A 23,840-nucleotide genomic window follows, 5' to 3' on the forward strand; every position below is an offset into this window, starting at 1 on the left:
TAATACTTAACGCAATACATTTCTTTAATTTTACAACACAAGAGTAGTTTATTAAGAGTATTTGGGTTATATGGGTGTTCAATATTTTATTGGGTTATTGTATTAGGGTATCCTGATCTCTCTGATCTAGGAACCTCCAAATTTAGTTTCTCATTATTCATTTTTGCTTCTTCCTACGACTCTATATCAGGTTTCAGATATTCCATTCCTTAATTCAGGTTGTACTTGCTTACTGTCTAAGCAAACCAAAACACAGATCTAGTTTTTAATAACAGAATCTAAACTCGGGAACACGGGCCAAGTGCAGTGATCCATTATATGTGCAACTGTTCATGTATGGCTTCAATGAACGTGGGTGGTCTGAAAAATTCTCGGGCTAACAATGAAAAAACGAATTTATAATTTCAAACTTATTTTTCAACATAACCTCCCTAAAGACTAATACATTTATTCCAGCACCATTATCCCGTCTCTGTAGTGATTCTCAGTAAGATCTGCAAAATACTCCTCTACAGCTGCGATCACCTCTTGATTCGAAGAAAAACGCCGACCAGCGAGGAAGAGTTTTAGTTTTGGGAAGAGATGGGAGTCAAATCTGGGGAATAGGGTGGATGTTCCAACAATTCATAGTGCAGATCCCTTAATTTCTCCATTGCCAAAACACCTTTGTGGACAAGTGCATTGTCCTGATGAAAGATGATTTTTTCTTCTGCAAACCGAGTCTTTTCTCACGAATTTTTTCGTCTAATCTGGTTAAAAGATCGGAATAATATTCTCCGGTTATTGTTTTATCCTTTTTAAGATAATTAATAAAAAAAAAATGCCTTTAGCATCCCAAAACACCGATGACATTGTCCTTGTCTTCTTTGGCGCTGAACAACCGGCTTCTGTCCATCCACTGTTTGGATTCTAGTGTGTACTGGTGAATCCAAGTCTCATCCATAGTAATAAATCGACGCACAAAATCAGTTTTATTCTTGCTAAAATGCCCCAAGCACTGTTCAAAGATTTTCATGCGAGTGCGTTTTTGATCTGAGCGGACCCATCTTGAGCAAAGCTTTTTCATATGCAATTCTTCATACAAAATATATCCGACACGTTCTTTTGAAATGCCCTATAGGCTCAGCAATTTCACGCACTTTGGCTCACGGGTCATCATATATCATATCGCGCACTTGATCAATGATTTCTGGTGTTGTTACACTTTTTGGATGACCTTCACGTGGATCATCTTCAAGGCTGGTAAGGTCACGTTTAAACTTGGCAGCCCATTTCTTAACTGTTGAAAATGAAGAAGAAGAGTGCCCATAAACGTTTATGAACTTCGAATGAATTTGTTTTGACGTTAAACCTTCTTTTATAAAAAATGTTATAACTGCACGATACTCAATTTTATCCATTTCAAGGGATATAGACAACACTTTTGCTTCAGACAGTTGTATGAATCAAACTACTTGATAGAATAACTTGCAATTTCTCATGGATTCTTATGACAGATGTACCAACTTAGAAAAAAAAAAATTCTTGCCGATACCCTTGCCATCTATGGTCGAGGCCGAGAACATTTCAGACCACCAACGTATGCTCTCAGTTTAGTGGATGAAATCCTGCCAGCTTCCCATGATTCGTGTGTTAATATTCCTATGATTCGTATTGAAAAGACATATCAGTCATATCAGCGACGAGTTAGGATCAAAAATAAAACAAAGTAAGTAAAAAAATGGAAAATATATACTTAGCACACAAAAGTAAGCAGGGATGAAACAACTGTATCAAAATGCAACTGCCAAATGGAGATCACATTAACTTTTCTAACGACGACGGCAAAAGACAAATGTAATTTGTCTTTTGCCGTCTACTGCATTTTATGAAATCCTGGGATGCTGAAAAATCTATGTCAAACTGAAACTGTCTGAAACATTCCAAATCTGACCACATTAGCAACCTAATTTCAAGCCATCTATGATACAATATGATGTAAGAATGCTATAACTCATGCCGCAAGCATCACGCTTTTATTAAAAGTGTAGCATGTTTATTTGTTTATTTATTTTATTAATTAAATTAATGTATAATTGTCGCTTCTTCAGAAGTAAAAGCTGATTTAAGAAAGGATACTTAAATGAAGGCGAAGGCTTACTTAATTACAGAGAAAGAAAACGAGGGAATGAATGCAAATTGACCAAACCTTAAAATTTATAAATTCTAAAGTATAAAATAAAAAGGACTTGATTTTCTTCTCTTTTTCAAAAGAAATTCCAGGGGGTTAATATGTAATGTCAAAATAAATTTCAAAAATACAAAAAAAAAACATAAAAAATAAAATAAAAAATCCTTAGTTCGCCCACGCAGCCAATGAAACATAACAGGATTACAGCTTTTCTTGGATAAGAGATTAAAAAAATGCCATCGTTTTTGCATAACTACCTACGGTGCAATATCATATTATGAAAGGCGACAAATATTAGGTTTCTTTTCTTTTACTTTTTATTTAATTTATTTTTTTATTTCTAAAAAACCCTTTAACTCGCGTTTTATCATCCAACAATCAAGCAAACTCGCCAGGAGAACACACGAAATTTACATACAAAGAATACTTCTAGGCATACGGCTAACAACCTTATCGCAGAATTATGGTTACGAAATCCAAGTATACATTGAAGGTCGTGGGCACTTAAGTGTCTGTCAAGAAACTTATAAGTTAAGGTATACGATTTCCATCCTCGAATGTTAAACTGGTAAAACTGTTGACTTGCTTATTAGAGATCTGAAGTGGCATAACAAGTTTCATGTTTAGTCTCTAGAAGGATTTTAGGATTATTTAACTCTTAACCCACCAAGAGTGTAACGTGGCACTAGTTTACAACATTTTGTAGGTAGGGTTGTTATGATAATAATAATAATAAAAATGACATCCAAGTAATATATTCGTGAATGGAACAAAACAGGCGTCATGAAAAATGCAAAGCTGGCTCCAACAGTAAAACAATTAGTAATGAATTAAAAACCTCTTGTTACACTGGTAGACTGGACTCTTTCGGATGTCATTTGTAGTAATACCAGCAAAAGAGGCATGCATGTGTTATTAAGAACAGACTAGACCAGGGGTGTTCAACCCGTTGATCGCGGAGCGATATTTGGTCGATCTCTAGTGTATTCCTCCTTACCCACAAATTTAATTAAAACTGAAAACATAATATTTTATTTATCATTATTTTGTATTATTTTTAATTCGCTCTAAGTGTATTGCTATTGTTTATATATTTTCATTAAAATTGTCAAATCAATAATTTTCTTATAAGTCCGGGTAAATGAATTAATTTGGATCAGTGGAAGTCAAACAGCGAGCCGAGTGAATACGATTATAAGCAAAGTGTAAAAACTCGATTGTAGCTTTAATATTCCAAAGCACATTTATATCGATTTTTTACTTAGGTTAAGTCCCATGTGAATATTGTAAAAAAAAATAAACTTTGTTTATCTCAGTATAGTTTGTATTAGATGTTTTTGTAAATAACTCTTTTGAAGCTAACTGTATATACTGCTTTAATAAGAATATGTTAGAGTGTTAAAAACAAAGGCAATGTTTTTGTCGCCGAAGCTGTACATGGCGGCATTAGAAAGATTGTTATTGAAACTTGTAAATATGAGAAAGGCTTGGAGGCTCTAAGTGTAAACATCACCGAAGTCAGTCAGAAAGAGTTCAAAACAACTTTCCGATGGCCGGCAACTTACAAATCAAAAGAAAGTGGAAGAGAACAAAAGGCGTGTCGAACTTGAAAGATAAGATGAAAGACTCGTACCGATTCTTTGGGGGTTGCCAAACTTCATGCGAGGTCTCAGAGGAGGCCTAATAAAAAGGGGCTGAAGCAAGCAGAAGGGGTTCCAGTTCCAGAATTGCCGTCAGAGAGACTGCCGGATCCACGTTGCTTGAGAGAGGAGTTTCCCGCTTCCAGAAAGGAGCTTCTCGGTTCGAGACGTCGCTAGAGAGAGAGAGAGAGAACTTCTAGGCCGCATACAAGGTTTCAAATTGCCGAAAGGAAAAGTTCCAATTGCAGGAAAAGTTTCCAGGCCAAGTTCACTGATATTGCTCAATTAATGGTATATTTCAAGATTATTCAAGTAAAGAAGAACGTTTGAAAATTATACCATTATTGGAGAGAAGACATTTTTTCGGCATTTGATGAATTTGTGAAACAACACAAATTTCCGCTTTTTAAACTTGTGTCTATTACTACTGATGGTGTGCTCCTGCAATGATAGGTAATAAATCAGGCTTCATTTATTACGTAAAAACGATGACAAATATCCAGATTTTTTTAACGTACCACTGTATTATTCACCAACAAGTACTGTGCAGTAAAAGATTAAACACAAAAGATGTTTTGGATATTACATTTAAAACTGTGAATTCTGTTCGAGGAAAAGCCCTGCAACGGCGGTTATTTAAATTACAGATTATGATAGGGAACTTCTGTTGAACAATAATGTTCGCTGGCTCAGCAGAAGTCAAATTTTAGAAAGATTTCTTGTATTAATTAAGGATATAAAAATTTTTCTTGATGAAAAAGGAGATATTTATCCACAATTGAGTGATAAAAGATGGTTGTTACACTTATCATTTTTAGTAGATTTCTGTACGAAATTAAGCAATTTAAATTTAGAGTTACAAGGTAGAGATAAAAATTTAATTGACGTGTTAAATTCAATAAAAACTTTCCAACAATACTTACTTTTTGATCACTATCCTTTGAGTCAATAATACTTACTTTTATTAAAAGTAAGTATTATTGACTCAAATTCGCGGTCATTTATATTTTATAAATGACCGCGAATTTAGACATCTCCCAAATTTATTAAAATTTTTTGAACAAAAGCAAGAAATGCTTCGCTATGATTTAAAAGAATTTATCCGTGAAATAGAATTGGTCGAGGAAGAAATAAATTCAAGATTTAAAGATTTTAATAAAATTGAAATGATTGTATATTTTTCCAATAATCCATTTCAAGAAAAAAAAAAACTTGAACATCACAGAAATTTCAAATAAAATGAGTGGGTTGTTTGATATAAACCAAGCTGAAGTAGAACTTGAGATAATAAACATTCAGAATAGTTTACATTTAAAATCAATAAACAATGAAGTCATTTGGAAGTATGCACATGAAAAATTCCCAATATTAACTGATATTGCGCAAAAAATTCAGTCCTGTTTCGGATCGACATACAGTACTTGTCAGAATCCGCTTTTTCAAATATGACCGTCATAAAAAATCAATTAAAAAACAAATTACAAATGATCATTTGGATGACTGTCTGCGATTGGCCACTTCTTCATATCAACTTGACTATGAAAATATTGCGAGGTCCAAACAATGCCAAATTTCACATTAACTTTTTTTTTTTTTTTTTTTTTAATCAACCAGCATTTCCTGTAACTTGGTAGAGTTTGTAATCAATCTGTTGTTTTTTCTAACTTTGGTTTTCCAAAATGGAGAAATAAATATTTTATTCCAATATATATATATATATATATATATATATATATATATATATATATATATATATATATATATATATATATATATATATATATTTTGTATTAAAATAATTAAACGTGATAAATAAATTTTTAAATACACAAATAAATTTTTTAGTTGTTTATTTGTGCGTAATCAGATATCAGGTTGGGCAACGTGATCTATATAAGAGAGCAGATCGCCGAATAACTTTATATAGAAAAGTAGCTCGCGTAGTAAAAAAGGTTAAACACTACTGGACTAGACGATTAAGCAGTTTACACAATTCCACGATAAATTACTTTACTCCCACTTTCCCTCCAATATATTTGGAGGGGAAGTGGGAGTAAAATCAATCCATCTTACTGAATTTCCATTCCGGTTATTTCGTCTACCCTCATGTTATTTATCCGCTTAGTATTATTTCAGGATTCACTCTTTTGCCTTCCATTTAAGACGGGCATGTGCTTCTTTTCAGTACCTTTTATTCTGAACATATTCCTTAACGTACACACACACGAGCCTTACTTCTCTGGTTATCGATCTCAGAACTTTCATTCTGATTTCCCATAAACAGATTTTATTGCTGTTTATCATCCATACATTTCTATTACGTATTGCGAAATTAGCCCAAAATAGCATCTGTTCATTAAAATCTGCACTTAATTTTCTCACCTAAAAGAAATTGCTCATACTCGCACCATAAAAAAAAAAAAGAAGCAAATATCATATTTGCATTTTTAAATCTCGTTCGAATCCTGTCTACGATGTCAAGGGAACCTGATGAGGGCTATTCAAGTGAAGTGTCGGTTTATCTTCCTGCAAAGCAGTCTGGGTTTGTGCCTATTTTGCAGAGAATTTTGATTTTGACCGTACTGTCCTCATAACCACCTTAATTACAACTAAACAATACCAAACCCTTTCTAAAGTTTCATATATAAGTATTAATAGCCAAGACATAATTATAAGTCCGCCTTCAATAGTGACATTGTTGTTGTTATGTTCCATCAAGTCGTTTTCGACTCCTGGTGATTCTGTGAACATACATTCTCCATTCGGATCTGTCCCTGGCCATATCTTTCAGAATTTCCAAGCGCATTCCAGTTGCTTCTTTAACTCCATCCACCCATCTAATTCTTGGTCTTCCTCTTTTCCTGCGTTCATCAACTTTAGCAAGCATCGTCATCTTCTCCAGACTGTCATTTGCTCGCATAATATGTCCGAAGTATGACAATTTTTGCTTGATGATCACAGCTTCGAGGGAGTAATCTGGCTTTATTCTGTCTATCACTGATTTATTGGTTTGCTTTGCAGCCCATGGTATTCTTAGTAAGTGTCTCCAAACCCATAATTTAAATGCATCTATCTTCCTTCTTTCACTCTTTCTCAGGGCCCAACTTTTACATCCATAGGTGTACAGTACTACAGGAAATACCATTGCTTTCATGATTCTGATTTTTGTTGCGAGGCTAATATCTTTAAAGATCTTGCTTAAATTTGTCATTGCTTTCTTTCCGAGTAATAATCTTCTTCTAACTTCTTCAGTACAATAACCATCTTGACCAATTCGGGATCCTAGGAGCACAAAATTGTTAACTGCTTCCATTTTCTCCCCATCTATTTCAAAATCATTAAGTTCACATGTTGCCATAACTTTGGTCTTTTTGAGGTTAAGTTTAAGACACCATATTTAGTACTTTCTTCTTTAAATTTCATAATAAGTTCCTCCAAATCTTCTTTGCATTCTGCTAGCAAGGTGGTATCATCTGCATACCTCAAATTATTAATATTTCTTCCACCAATTTTAATTCCAACTGAAGACTCCTCCAGCCCTGCCATTCTTAAAATGTATTCGCTGTACAAGTTAAACAGGTACGGAGATAAAATACATCCTTGTCACACCCCTTTACCCATTGTGAAATACTCAGTTTCTCCAGGATCTGTTCGGACAGTAGCTTTTTTGTTCATAATAAAGATTCCTCAGAAGGATAATGAAATGCTCTGGTACTCCCATTTTTCTTAACACATTCCATAGTTTCACATGATCTACAGAGTCAAAAACCTTGCTATAGTCAAGGAAACAAAAGGTAGACATTATTTTGCTATTCTGTGCCCTTTCTATTATCAATCTCACATTGGCGATTTGATCTCTTGTTCCTCTGCCTTTTCGAAATCCTGCCTGTTCCTCTGGCATTTCTCTCTTCATGAATGGTTCCAGACTTTTCTGAATGATCTTAAGTAAGACTTTACTTGCATCAGAAATCAGTGCTATAGTTCTGTATTTTTCGCGCTCTCTTGCATCGCCTTTCTTCAATAAAAGGTATATATAAACTGATTTTTTCCATTTCCTAGGCCATTTAGTTGTGATCCAAATTCGCTGATATAGAGCTGTTAAAATTTTAACTGCCTCTTGTCCCAGGGCTTTGAGCAGCTCAATAGGTATTCCATCTCCTCCTGGTGCCTTCTTACTGGATAGCTGTTGCAGTGCCCAACTCACTTCACTCTCCAGTGATACTGGCTCCTGTGTATAATCCTGCTCTTCAAACTTCTCAGTAATTTTGGAGTCCTTTCTGTAAAGGGCTTCTGCATACTCTTTCCATCTTTCTTTGATGTCTGCAGCTTCTGTAAGATATCCTTTGTGTTTAGTTTTCAATATTGTCGCCTTGGCACTAAATTTCCCTGTTAGTTCTCTGATCTTTTTGAAAAGATCTGTTTTTCTTTCTTGTTTTGGTCTTCTATTTGTTGGCATTCCAGGTTAAAGTATTTTTCCTTGTCTCCTCTGGCTTGTTGTTGAAACTCTGCATTCAAATGTCGTACTTCCTGCAAATTTCCTGTGGCCTTCATTTTCCTCCTTTCCTGAGCAGTTTGATGGCATCTTCTGAACAGCCAATTAAATTTCTTCTTACAAACTGTTTGAATATTCTTCTTTGCTTCTCTTTTAATTATATTTTTAATCTCTTCCCATAGTTCATCTGGTTCTCTTTCACACAAATTGAGTGTATTGGATCTGTTCTGTATACTAATATTGTATTCAGCTGGTATGTTTCCAAGATCATATCTGATCGACATTTGTGTTGTTTCCAGTTTCCGTAATTTCACAAGTATCGTAGCCACTAATAACTCATGGTCTGTTCCACAGTCTGCACCTGGAAAAGTCTTGACAGACTGAATTGCACTTTTCCATCATCTTCTTTGTCCAAGTATATAGTCAATTTGATTTCTGTATTGTCCATATGTACAATCTTCTTTTTGCTGTTTAAAGCAGAGCAACAAACGAAGAATTCTCTGCACAAAACTCAACTAGTCTCGTCCCTGCAGTGTTACGAATACCTAAACCAGAACGACCTGTTATTCCTTGTTCCTCAGTATCCCACTTTTGCATTCCAATTACCGATAAGTAGCCATAAATCGCGCTTTGGTGCTGCATCTATCACTTCTTGTAACTAGCCATAAAATTCTTCAATGTCTTCTTCTGGTGCCTCTGTAATGGTTGCATAAACCTGAATGATGATCATATTCATTGGATGTCCACTCATTCTGAGAGAAATGATTCTGTCACTCACCGGATTATAACCTAAGTTTTTCCTAAGTAAGAATATTCCATTAAGCCTCTAACATGGCATCTGTATATAAATACAGATGTTTCACCTCTCTGGATGTGGAGACTTCCCCCAAAATACTGTTCACCGTTAATATAAATAATAAGGATAAGGCAGCTTGAATGGTCGAATGTTTTTACTTTCCAATCACCAGGTTATGAATCTGAATAAAAAAAATGAGGCATGGAGGTCACTGAATGTCATTAGGTGACAAACGAATTTCACCACTCGGAGCTTGCACTCTGAAGTGTTTTGAAATATATCTTGTTTGCACCTGGAATGGAAAAGGAAAAACGAAAATGGAAACGACAAAATATAATACACATAGCAAACTGGAATGTAAGAGGAATAGCATATAAAGAAGGGGACCCTGTAACCCCTAGAGAGCGCGTCCCCTGGGTGGCGGATAGGGGAGCCCATCTTGTGTGTGTGTGTACATGCGCGTGCGTGTGTGTATATATATATGGTGGGGTGGTCCGAATATACTGAATAAGGACTCGTGGACCAACAGGGCCATAAGGGGCAATCATCTTGATTGTAAGGGAAGCGGCACTCCCATGAACCCCTAGCTGGATCTGTCCTCTCCTTCTTCTACTTTGAGGAAGACCCACTTACTTTAATCTGTCCTATAAGGCCTTATCAGCCAACTCTTCTTACTTTATGACCCTTGTGCTATTAGAGTACTCGAGGGCCATGGGGTCTTTTCATTTCTGGCCTTACAACTATGTCCTCTCTATAAACCTTACTATATTTCTTCTATAATCTAGCCTTTCCCCTTCAATATACCCTATTCCGCCTATGGGTTTAAATTCGGAAGAAGGCGAGTTCAGAAGCCTTAAGGTAGCAGCCCTACCACTGAAGTATTCCATCGTCAGGCTAGTCCCCTGACATGGAGAACATAACCATACTTGTAAGCTGACAGAAAAAAATAATCGGATTGAATCTATGGGAAACGACCCTGGAATGGAAAAGGGAAAACGAAAATGGAAACGACAAAATATAATACACATAGCAAACTGGAATGTAAGAGGAATAGCATATAAAGAAATAGAATTAGACCAGTTATTAAATGAAAGAAATTTTAAAATAGCAGTAATCACTGAAACAAAAAAAGAAATTAAAAGGAACTATGAGAACTGAAAATTTTAATGTGATATACAGTGGAGTCGACAGAGACCAAAGAGCACAAGCAGGAGTCATGATTTGGATTCATAACTCCCTTTCAAAACAGTTAAAACATTATAAATTATGGAATGAAAGAATAATAGAAGCTAGAATAAAAATAGATAGAGGCTATTTAACAATAATTGGTTTATATGCCCCAGAAGAAGGAAGAGAACAGGATAATATTGATTTTTATAATCAGCTACAAAACATATATAATAAAATAAATAAAAATGATTATATAATTTTAGCAGGAGACTTAAATGCAAGAATTGGAAACACGAAAATTAATAATAATATAGGAATACATGGAGAACACACTCTAAACAGAAATGGTAAAAAATTGATCGACTTTGTAGTTTATAATAACCTAAAAATAATGAATTCCTTCTATAAACATAAAGACATACATAAATATATTTGGGCAGCAAGAGGATGGAAATCAATATTAGATTACTTCATATTAAATGAAAAGACATCAAAATTTTCACTAGATGTTAGAGTTCACAGAGGATATGAAATAAGCAGTGACCACTTCCTTGTTAAAATAAAATTAAGATTACCACCTAAATGGCTACAAGTAACAAGAACAGAAAGAAAAATTGAAACATTTGTTTATAAAACTAGACTATTGAATGACACAAATGTACAATGGCTATATGAACAAAGAATTAACCAGTATCTAGATAAAATAAAACAAAATGAAGAAATAGAAATAGAACGGCTTAATATAAAAACGATACTAAATGCAGCAGCAAATGAAAGCTTAGGAAAGACCAAAAAATTCGATAAAAGAAAAAAAACTGAAGATCTGGGATGATACAATCAAAGAAATAATCAAAAAGAAAAAAGAAGCCTATCACAAATGGTTAAGCAGTAAAAGATTAGAAGATGAAATAGAATATAAAAGAATAAGAGCCATAGCTAAAAGAGAAGTCAGAAAAAGACAGAGAATCATGGAATAAATTTGTTTCTAATTTAGAACATGATTTATATAAAATAAGACCCAATGTATATAAGATTTTGAAACACCTAAATGCAGATACCAAAGAAAACATAAAATTAAACACTGAATTGAAATTAGAAGAATTTCTAAATTACTACACAGAACTGTGGACAGACAAATATTTTAAAAAAGACAACTGGCAAACAATTAACGAAAATGAAATAACTGAAGAAGAATTAGAAATCAGCCTGAAAGAAACAAGAAACGGAAAATCACCTAGAGAAGATAAGCTAGGTTCAGAACTATATAAATACACAGGAACAAGATTCAAAGGAAGACTCTTATTATTTTTAAATAAAATTTACTCAACTGGTATCCCCCTAATAGAATGGAAAAAAGCAATTGTGATTCCTATCTTTAAGAAAGGTAATAGAGATGACCCTAAAAACTATAGAGGTATCAGTATACTAAATTCATGTTACAAAATATACAGCAGAATCTTAAATAACAAACTAATGAAATATTCCGAAAACTTTATTCTAGAGGTACAAAATGGATTTAGAAAAGGACGATCATGTATAGACCCAGCCTTCTGCCTAAAATTAATAATAGAGAAAAGAAGAGAATATAATTTAGAAACACATATTGCATTTATTGACTTTGAAAAAGCATTTGACAAAGCTAAAAGAAACATTATTTAACATATTAAAAGAAAGACAAATACCAAATAATATCCTAAAAGCTGTCACAAGTATATATGAAAATAATCAAATACAAATAAGATTAAATCATGAGCCATCATATACAAGAGAGATAAACCAAGGGGTCCGACAGGGATGTCCCCTCTCAGCAACTCTTTTTAATATCTACTTAAATGAAATAATAATAAAATGGAGTAAACATTTACATCAAGGAATTAAACTTTCACCTACAGTTAACTTAAACATTCTCCTCTTTGCAGACGACCAAATAATAATTACAAATTCTGAAGATAACTTACAGAAAGCTATTTTAAATCTAAATGAGATATCCCAAGATTATGGTATGATAATATCAACGGAAAAATCAAAAACTATGGCCTTTAAAGGACAAGATCCAGCAAGAACTAAAATAAATAGTATTATTAGTATTAATAATACTATTATTAATACTAATAATATAATAATAATAATAAATAATAATAATAATAAATAATAATATAATAAATAAATAGTATTAATAGTATTAGATAACAAGATCTTAGAACAGGTGAATTCATTTAACTACCTAGGATGTATGATCACTTATGAAAATGAAAAAGATATAAACGTAAAAATTGCAAAATATTTAAAATTAACAGGAGTAATTAACTGTATATTTAAACCAAACCTAGTTCAAAAACAAACCAGGCTAAAAGTATACAATACATTAGCCCTACCGGTCTTAATGTATGGAAGCGAAATCTGGACAATAAAACAAAAAGACAAACAAAGATTAACAACAGCAGAAATGAAGTTTATGAGAAAAACTGCTAAGTATACCCTATTTGATCACAAAAGAAACGAAGATATTATGAAAGAACTAAACCAAGAACCAGTAATTGAAAAAATTAAAAAATATAAACATAGATGGATGGAACACGTTCAAAGAATGAAAACAGAAAGATTACCAAAACAAGCCTTAAAGTACACGCCATTAGGAAAAAGAAAACCAGGACGTCCTCTTAAACGATTCAACGATGACTTCTAAGGCCGGAACAGGCCATACTAGGCCTAAATCCTTGACGTATGATGATGATGATGATCTTGTTTGCAGTGCTGCCGACTCGAGAGTATATGGCGCCCCAACGCTTCGAACTCTTTGTTCCTCTTTAATACTAGTACTTTATTTTATGACGTTGGCGCCCCAAAGCTATTGCCTCTTGTGACTAAGCCTAGAGTCGGCCCTGCTTGTTTGGTCTCTGGATCAGGAGAATCTCCCGATTATCTAACAAGCTCAATCACAGCACTAATATACCGAAGGTCCACAACATATCCTAAAGAAACACACAACACATACAAAAAACTTTTCTTTTCCAAATCACATTCCAACTGCAAACTTAATCTACTTTTCTATCACTTTTTTCTGAACAGCCGTTCCCAAAAGCTACAATCCCCCACCCAGTTAAATATGAATATTATATAGGTTATTTCGTTCTTAATTCGTGTCCATATCCAGAGCAAATGTGCAGAAATTAAGAAAAGGAAATATAATTCTGGCAAACTTATAGCAAGAAAACGGTGGGGCGGGGGGGGGGGTAAATCTTGGATGAAAAGTTACTTGAAGATTAAGAAATTTCTTTAAATTTTTTTTAAAATAAACTAACATAAGAAATTAAAGACCAAAATGTTTCTGTCATTTTTACCAATGTGCCAATTTTGATGGGGATGGGAAAGAGTTGGCGGGAAAATTTTATAGTTTGCAGAAACAGGTAACGGCTTCGAATCTATTGCATATTAACAATGCGTGCATTGACAACCTTCCCCTTAATTACCAGAGTGCCACAAACACTATGGGAAATAGCATCTGGAAGAAACCTAGTTTCGATGTGAGGTAACCTTCATTTTATTGATGGGTGAATCGATGGTTGACTAGACAACCCATGAGTTTTAAAAGCTCTGAAATTTTGATTTAGTGGTGCAGATGATCTCTCTCACGTAGACTCGCCCACTTTCTCTTTGTCTCTACAGTACCGAAGGAACAATTTATCAGCTAAAGGATAAACAAAGAATAGCTTGCGATCGATATCGACAGTTAATCTATTCACAGGGTCATTACGTTTAATATTATGCATTTCGTCCCTGAGAAGATTACTTTTTTATTGAACGTTCAAGAACCTGCTGAGACTAACAATAACAGACAAATCCGATGTATGGTGGTTTCAGCAAGTTTGTTTTTGCTGTTGCATCCGGTTTCATTGATCACATTAAAGAATGTCACCCATGCTAATATAATAGGGTCACCATACTTTCTAAATTAACAATCAGAACACGTTGTTTGTGCCTCGATATTCAAGAGCTATATCAGACCTGGTGTAAGAAGGCGCATTTATCGATTCTGGAAAGAATGTGCAAACCCTAAAATAACATTTAATTTCAAGTTATTTTAGGGTTTATTTTAGGTATTAGAAGAATTTCATATAGAACATAAAAGAAACATTACCTATTTGATTTATGCTCTAGCCTAAGAAAGGTTGTGAACTGATAGTATATCAATTCTATGGGTGGACTAAGAATTAAATATTCTCCGGAAACTATACTCTACATCAGTGTTTTTCAAACTGCAGGTCGTGAAACCGGTTTAGCTGTCGCGAGCTTTTTTTTTTTTTTAATTTAATAATGAAATAGAATAGAATAGAAAAGACCAGTGTATCTCAGATTTCGTAGCTTCAGGCCGAGTCACAATACCGCGTATTTCCCTTCAAGCGGAAACTCGCTGTACGATATATTATGTCCCTTATGTGTCCGAGAGGGAGCATTTTTACATAAGGTTCAAATATATACGGCATACTAGTTTGAATATTTTCAATTAAATTTTATTTGTAAAATTAGTATTGATGAACGGTCTTAATGAAAACACAGAAAATCTCCAATGCAATTCTGATTTCAAGTTTGATACGTCTCTGGTTTACTTAAATCGATTGGTTTCTGCACTCAATTGACTGTGCACAGATGTGACCACATGTTTTCTCCAACTGAAAAACTGAAACAGATTGTTAGGACAACGCATTTAATTAGGTACTGTGCTTGGTGCTACAATAAAACTGATTTGCTTACCTGTATGTAGTATAGTGTCGGTGGGAAGGAAGCTACTTGTTTTTCTTGCATCAGCAGTATGATGTCTGTGGGAGGGGGGGGATGCTTTTCACTACATAGGGACATTTCAGTTTTCCGAAAGAACAGACGTAGTGAACGAAAGACTATTCCTATGAATAAAAATGAATTGTATATTTTAGAGCAAGCATGCATTTTCAAGTTCTGTTTTTGTATTGTTTGAGGATTTTTTTAATGTATGTTGTATTTAAATGTTAATAAAATCATATTTTATATTAACTTTGTTAAAGTTGTTTTTATTTGGAGAAAATATGTGGTCATATTTTCTCCAAATCTATATTTCTAATATAAATATAATAAAATATTTTTATTCTTTTTGGTGGTTCAAATCTAATCTAGACTAGAGGAAATTTTTCTAAGCCTTTTTTCGAACTGTTCCCGAGTTAGTCGATCTCTGGCACGGCTAGCGGGTTTTTCTCCCGGAAACTCGAGAAAATCGACCGTCAAACCCACACTATTTTCAGACATTAAAAATATTGTGTTAGGGGTAGGGACCACGAGATGGCGGCACTAGCTTGCCGCCTTCTTCACTGCGTACCGATGAATCAGTGATAGCCTTGGGCCAGCTATCTCTCTGATTGACTACCACCAGTAGAGATTGAACTGCCCACTCAGTCTCCGAAAGTTAGATAGGGTAAACGGCCCCGTCTACTCCCTATGCGGGAACAAATAGGGTTAGCCGATTTTTTTTTTTAATATAATAAAATAAAAATTTTTATTATATGTGGTAAGGGCGCGTACTGTTTTGTGTAACTTTTGTTTTAGTTTAGCATGTGTATAGTAGGTTGCGATGTCAAATGTATTTCTTATCATCGGTTGCGGTCAGAAAAGTTTTGAAAATCACAACTCTAGAAACCACACTTGGAACTTCTTTCAAGTCATTCCACATCTCCAGATGTCACTTATGCAAAACATTTTACAGATTATTACGCTGTTTGAAATTGATTAATCTTCAAAAATGATCTGCATAAATGTTTTATGAGCGACTATAAAATTATTATTATTAAGGTTTTATGTAGTCTATTAAGGGTCCAGTGATGTCTCTGGATCAACAATAAACATAATCAGCAGTGTGTGTGGTTTGTTTTTCCTTAACTCAATGGTTGATGCGGTAATGTAGCAATGCTACATTACTAGAAAATAGTAATTATTATAGAACAAGGCAGTTTCTCAATGTCTTCCTTGTCCAACAGAATTCTCTGTCTGTAGATTATGACTGCTTATGGGGCCTGTTTTTAGGGACAAACCCGAGTTTGGCGGAGCAATATCCTCCACCTCCGTATGAGACCGGCTAATTCCCCTTTGATGAAAACTTCTGATAAAGGTTCCTCGGGTCTTATATGGGATTCGAACACAGGTCTTTCCTACTAAAGGGCTCTGTCGAAACCAAGTAAGCTACAGAGGCTCATTGTCAGCAGTATAGCACGACAAATATAAAAATGAGCAACACAAAATAAGTTGGACGCGCCACTAACTGAAAGAGATATATACTAAAATAGGAAGCTCTGTTTGTGAATGCTATGGTGTGTGCTATAAAACGTAGCGGTAAGTGTAGTCACTTGTATACACAAATAATACTACATAATTAGTAATAATACTAGTATTATTATTATGTTCGTCTTATGTAAATAATACTACATAATTAGTAATAATACTAGTATTATTATTATGTTCGTCTTATGTAAAGTCTCATAGTATTACAATTATGTAACACATACAGGAGGCGCATTTTTCCATGAAATAATACGCATCAAATTTGTAGTGTTCCCATTTCAATTACTTTCATTTATTTTTTGACATTAACTTCCCAAACACCGAGAGATATTAAGACAAAAAACAACACTGCTGTCCGTGTGTGTACAAGTGATTGAAGAGATGAAAGCAATCTGTTAATGTTTTTTTTTGAAAAGTATGGGGTTGTATTCAGTGAGGAAAACGGTTAGGGAAGACTGTTCTTAAGGACTAATAGCATGAAGGTAGAGGATAAGAAGCTGGTACTTTTAAGACTGACCGTATATAGATGTTGACTACCAGCTTCTCGTGTTCTTATATAGAGGAAAACGGAGTAATGGGGGGCCAGCTACGTGGAGTAGGATCCATGAAAATGTCTAAGAAAAGACAATCAGAAACGTCTATAGAAAAGCGACTGGAGGAAGTCATTAAGAGAAGGCGGGGCGGGGGTCATTTATTCAGCGAATGGTTCTTTTCTGGAAGCACTTAACATTCTGGGGGAGATTTTTGGTACGTCTTCCCAAATGTAAGAACAATATTCTAAAGTTGGGTTCATTTGAAATTTATAAAGTGTTAGGAATTGAGTAGAAAAGAAGTGTTGTTTAGAATAAAAAGTAATGCCAAGTTTTTTTAAGGCTGAAAAGCATATGGACGTGATGTGTTTATGCTAGGATAAGCTTGATCCTCCGTTACTTTTGTTATTAAAAGTAACGGAGGATGAGACATGTTTTTCTAGGAAAGAATGCAGGCTCGTGGTTTGATAGCATTAAAATTTACCAAATTATTTTCATCCCAGCTCGGAAATGGCAAAATCGATGTTTAAAGCATTGTCCATAGAATATCTTGAAGCTTGAGTTATTTGAACCCTACAGGTTTCGTATACAAAAAAGAATGGAATGTACTATTGTTAGCAAATCTACGAATAGAATTAGATGTTGGTGAGGAAATATGATTTACAAGAGGAACAGTATAGGTGAAAGCACTGAACGTTGGGTTACTCTGGCAGTGATGGGAAAATCAGAAAAGAGGGTAAAATCCACCACGACACCTCCCCTTTTTGTATCAATCCAATACACGAGAGCAAAACCTACAGTATTGCAATGCCGGGTATAAGCATATGGTGAAAAAGAAAAGATCCTGTTGATTTTTTTCTTTTATTAAAAAGTGGAGATCACAGTCGTTAAGGAAAACGGTATGTGGAAGACTTCCCAAAGAACGGAGACATAATGAATGAAAAAAAGAGAACGAGAAACTGGTTCAGATGGTTTGAGGCCAAACAGTGAACCGTTGTTGACAAGCAGTTGCACCCATGTTTGCAGGTGAAGGAATGACAATAGTATGCTCAACAGAAAGAACTTGTGAAAATACCTACAAAAGAGCTTATGACAGAAAAGATAGCATATGGCAGAGAACGAGAGAGAGAGACGGGTCATCAGTTAACCAGACTGCCCTCTTCTAAATGCCATGAAGCATTGCTATGGACGTTTATGCCATAACACCTCAAATGTGAGAAGAGTGTTAAACGAATCTTATTTACACAGTGTTAGAATCCGTACAGAGGAGAAGTAGTGTCTTAGGAAGAAAGGGATGCCTGGTATTTTGGAGAGGGGTGAGGGGGGATTATGCATGTGACATACTTATGCCAGGAAAGATCAGAAGTGTAAGTTGAGACATGAAAAGAAATCCGACCTTGCGTGAAAATCTTGCTATTATGAAATATGAGGGGAAGGTAAAATGCGGTCTTTTTCGTGTGATATGAAAGAATATTGCATTTTGGTGACATTGAAATGGATAAGACTCTTATTCATATCCTCATCCCAGTAAAATATGGCAAGATGACTGCCTAAGACATTGATTATGGCCAATCTTTTATATCGGGGGAATTTGACCGCTGCAAAGTTTGTGAAACGAAAAAGAACCGAGTGCATTGTCATCAGCAAGGCGATGGACAGCATGATTCGAAGTTAGTGAAGTCATTTATGAATACGAGAGAGTGGGCAAAAGCAATGAACTCTAGCATAAGAAAATATGAAGAGAGAGAGAGAGAGACACACACACACACACACACACACACATTGTGACTTACGCACATTTTTCATATCGATGGACAGATTTCGATATCGCAGAACGCTACTGTCTATAAGGGTGAAGCATAATGCTTTTAATCCCTGCTATCTGATAGGTTACTGTATAGGGAAAAATTTATGAGCTACGTGCTCAGCTCGAGTTGGGAAAATTATAGATCTTGGAAGGGAACCAGGATAGTCTTAGGTCGTCTATGTTTGCATAATTCCGATTCATCATAATTTGCTGCTTGTTGAACTAGTTCATTTGGATGCGAGGACGATTTTGAGAAGTACTTTACTGCGAGAGATTGCAGGAAAGAGTTGATACAAGGTATATTTGTGTCTCGATGAAGTTGAACATTTCTAATGTACCATGGTGCATTTAAGATCATGCATAAGCATTTGTTTTGCAGTCTAAGGATATTTGAACTTGAAGTATGGCTCCGGGGGGGGACGCATAAGTGATAAGGGGACGAATCATCAACTGATAGAGAAGCAATTTGATTTTAATATCTAGTTTGCTGTTCCTATTGATAAGAGAATAAAGCTATGCTATGACTTTTGATGCCTTTGTACACAAGGATTTTGTATGCGGGCTGAAGGTTAGTTTTCTATCTAGCAGAACGTCTAGATATTTGGCTTCTGTTTTTAAAGGGAATCCTGATGTTAAATAGAAAGATGTCTTCTTTGGGAGATGTTGAATTTTTTGTGAACAGAAGAGCACTGCTTTTTTTGAGGGTTTACTTGCAGTCTCCAATTGGAGAACCAGTGTTCCAGTTTCAGCAGGTTATCTTGTAGTTTCTTTGAAACAATATGCGGTTTAGGAGATCTGGCCAATATTGCTGTATTGTCGGAATAGAGAGCAATGATAGATGACGTCGGGTTATGCGGGATGTCCGCCACGTAAATCGAGAAAAGTATCGGCGCCAGGCACTGCAGCCAAGATCCACCGCTGGGTAGAAACCGCCCCATTTAGTTTAACTTGCACGCGTCTTCCAGAAAGAAAGGACTTAATGAGGTGGATCAGATTCAGTGGAATGCCGGCTAAAATCAACTTGTATAGGAGTCCAAAGTGCCATAATTTATCGAAGGCCTTTTCTAAGTCAAGAAAGACTGATCCGATGCGAGTTGAAGCTGGTGGTAATGTATTCAACTAGTCTATGGATCTGTTGAGTAGTGCTGTGGAGTTTGCGAAAACCAAACTGCTCTATAGGAAGGATATTTAGCTTGTTAACAGAAACTTGAATTTTAGAGAGGATGACTCTTTCAAGGATTTAGTCCAAATTGGAAATAAGACTGGAAACAATTCCCGAAGATATAGCCTATTATTCAAAGCTTTGAATAATAGGCTATATCTTCGGGAATTTTTCGAATTTCTTGATAAAAAGTTAGGAACAGATTTTTTAAAAAGTACATACTTTTAGAAAATAATATTAAAAAATAGATTTTTTTTGATCCTCTGAATAGTACTGCCTCCTAAAAACTATCAAAAACTTACAAATTAGCAAAAAGAAAATGCCAGAGAGGAAAAACCTCAAGTGATAGAGAAAAATGGGTTTGATATTTGAAATCAGCGCACCCAAATTAGTAAAAAAAAAAAAAACAAGTGTCAGATCATAATTAGCAGAATTTTTTTTTTTTTTTTTCTGCTGGTGGTTTTTTGGCCAGTGTAATCATGGAAAAACAGCTAAATGAGACAATATTCGAAGAGGTATATAAAGAATTTATAAGACTAGGTGAACTACTTAACAACAATTGGCCGAGAAATGTGAAATTGTGCGACACGTTTCCCCCGGAAAGTGCCACAGACGTTGTCGTAGAAGATCAATTAGAATCGGTGCCTTCTACTCCTTCAGACTTTGTAGAATGGCGCGCACGCAAAAAGCGAAGGGAAACAGAAGAACTGCACAATGACAATAATGAAATGGAACAAGATTCTCAGCGTTCAGACGCCGCTATTTCTCCCAAAGAAAATGTGCCTCCGATCATCCTTAGAGAAAAGCAGAAGTGGGCAGCTTTAAGATCTACAATGTCCAATCTGCACATTGGCTTCATTAATGCCAAAAACATGGATGAAGGCATAAAAATTCAGCCAGCAACAGACTATAGAAGGTTGTCCAAAGAACTGGACGACAGAGGCATCCAGTATCATATCTTTGCGCTCAGCTCCGAAAAAAACTTAAAAGTGGTCCTTCGTGGTGTCTGTGACGACATTGACTCAGCAGAAATAGCTGCTGACCTGAATTCTCAAGATCTGCCTCTAGTCAAGGTCAGTAGAATGTACAAAACAGACAAGACTCCCATGACATTAATCCTAGTTGAGATTCATAAAATATACAAGGATATCTACAACTTAAAAAGAGTCTATGGTCTCATGGTCACACCAGAACCACTCCGGAAAAGATCATCTTCTGGGCAGTGCCACTGGTGCCAGAAGTTTGGCCATGCCCAGAATCTATGTAAAGCAGAATATACAGCCACCCAACCAATATCTGCACAAAGCCGAGGACCACCTCGGCCAAATGTGCAAACTGCGGTGGCCCTCATCCTGCGAACTACAAAGGATGTACTCAGCACCCCCAAAGAACAGACGGATGGAGGCAGTCAATCAGCCCTCCTCCTACAGTATAAGAACACCAGAGGCCCAGGTATCAAAACCGGAGACCTCCAAAAATAGAGACACCCAAAAGCAAACAAGAAGTTATGCCGATGTGACCAGCACAAATAGATCAATACCAGAACAAAATCAACCAACAGCACCTAAAAATCTAACAGCTGTTATTACGGCCTCACTAGCAAACATGCTACAAAATTTCAGCCTATCAAACCCTACTGAAACCTCCACTAAAAGATTTCTTCGTGAAACTCAGGTCATCCTCACAGCTCTCATAAATGAATAGTAACAAACTCATTCCAGCATCACTTCAGATAGTCTTGGATCGCAAATGGCCTCAAAAACAAAATTCTGGAACTCCGAAATTTCACATATAGATATCAACCAGATGTAATATTAAAAAGTGAAACTCATTTAAGACCATCAGACAATCCTACAATAAGGGGCTATCACCTATACAGAAATGACAGACTACTCTACAGAGGCGGCGGCACTCTGTGAGCAATCCTTCAACCACTAACCTTGAGATCACAGGCGTGAAAGTTGTCACCAGCTCCACTGGCAAACTGAAAATCTACTCCGCTTACAACCCTCCCCAAAAATCTCTACTTCACTCTGACCTAAATGCCATATTATGCGTCAGAGAGCCCATTAGCCGGGGATCTGAATTCCAAACATCCTGCGTGGAATTGCACAACCACCAACAAGAATGGTTGTATCCTTTCTAATTACTTAAGATCAAGCAACGCTGTTGTAGAATGCCCCACCGAACCAACTCATCTCAGTACGTTTGGCACTGTTGACATCCTGGATATTGATATCCTGCAGGATATCAAACTTCAATACAGCATCATATCTATGGACGAACTATTATTATTATTATTATTCGTGACACCTCCAACTATCATCCGATCATAATCCAATTCTACTACAGCTGGGAAATCAAGAATACCTGTGTCCTCCTTCTCACTCCTACATTGCATGGGAAAGACTGTCAACAGCACTCAAGGATTATATTGGACCTGTTCCTCACATATGCACAAAAGAAGAAGTAGAAACTGCAGTTACAAATCTCACACAACAAATTAATTCTGCTATGAAGGTAGCTACCTCCTACAAATCTGCCCGCAACTCAGATCGTTTGCCTGACGACATCATGAACTTGATCAGAGACAAAAACAGAGCTAGGAAAAGATTCCGTAACACGCGTGCACCACCAGATAAAACAGCTCTAAACAGGATAAATGGAGCAGTAAGAGATGCACTTAAAACTCATAGAAACCAAGTTTGGGATAAAAAGTTATCCTCTATCTCACCTATTGATCACTCAATCTGGGGGTTACTGAGAAATAAAAATAGAAATAAAAGTTACATCAGAAATAAAAACAGTTCCCTCTCCCACCATAATCTCAAACCAGGGCTTAGTTCACACAGATGTAGATAAGGCAGAGACCATAGTGAAGAATCTAGAGGAGCAGTGCAAACCCTCTTATAACAACTTAGATTTCAATCACTTGTACAAAATCCACAGACAGGTCAGACACGCTTTAAATCTCCCAGATACCAGCGCTGACCATATTGCACCCACATCACCTGTTGAATTATATGATATTATTAAAAAAATTAAGAACAATAAAGCTCCTGGACCAGTCAGCATCTCAAACAGGGTGATCAAGCTGCTACCTCGAAAAACTGTAGTGCACCTGACCAGTATAATAAATGCAATCTTAAGATTTCACCATTTTCCTTCTACCTGGAAACTGGCTGATGTAATTCCTATACATAAACCAGGCAAAGACCCACACCTACTGCAAAATCATCGTCCAATCAGTCTTATCTCTAATCTGGGTAAGGTTACGTAGAAGGTCATTCTCTCACGACTCCATACCTCAGTAAATGACCTAAACATCCTCCCTAAAGAACAGTTTGGTTTTCGGCAATACCATAGTACTACCCAGCAAATCCACAGAATTGTGGAATACATCATCACCAGCTATAACTGGCGCCAGTACTAGACCTATCCAAAGCATTTGACAAAATCTGGCATTTTGGACTCCTACACAAACTTATCTCAGCCGATACCTCACTAAAAATGGTTCATCTAATCCATTCATATCTTCAGAATAGATCAATGCAAATAAAAATCAACGGCTCTACTTCGTCCCAGCGCTATATCTTTGCTGGAGTGCCGCAGGGATCCCTACTGGCTCCATTGCTGTTTTCTGTATACATGTCGGACATCCCGCACAATTCGATGTCTTCCATTTTGGCCTTGTATGCGGACGATACAGCAATACTAACCAGATCTCTCCGACATTTCGTTAACAGAAAGCTTCAAGAAAACCTTTTAAA

The 23,840-nt window shown here is 35.8% G+C and overlaps 1 protein-coding gene across 3 annotated transcripts in view; it reads right to left on the minus strand.

Annotated features, from left to right (window-relative positions):
- Positions 1–15,211, minus strand: part of LOC150105326 (echinoderm microtubule-associated protein-like CG42247) — a 375,243-nt gene extending 360,032 nt beyond the window's left edge. For all 3 annotated transcript variants that reach the window (XM_090394708.1, XM_090394707.1, XM_090394705.1), the window contains exon 1: positions 15,021–15,211. Coding sequence is in view for 1 of the 3 variants with exons in the window: in XM_090394705.1 (XP_090250831.1) it covers positions 15,021–15,125 (105 nt within the window). In the remaining 2 variants the exon portion in view is untranslated. The remainder of the gene's footprint in view (positions 1–15,020) is intronic.
- Positions 15,212–23,840: the final 8,629 nt, after the last annotated feature.

Source organism: Typopeltis vanoorti, chromosome 6, assembly GCF_054136105.1.
Source record: "Typopeltis vanoorti isolate ZY-2024b chromosome 6, IOZ_Tvanoo_1.0, whole genome shotgun sequence".
In the NCBI taxonomy this organism is placed as follows: Eukaryota; Metazoa; Arthropoda; class Arachnida; order Uropygi; family Thelyphonidae; genus Typopeltis; species Typopeltis vanoorti.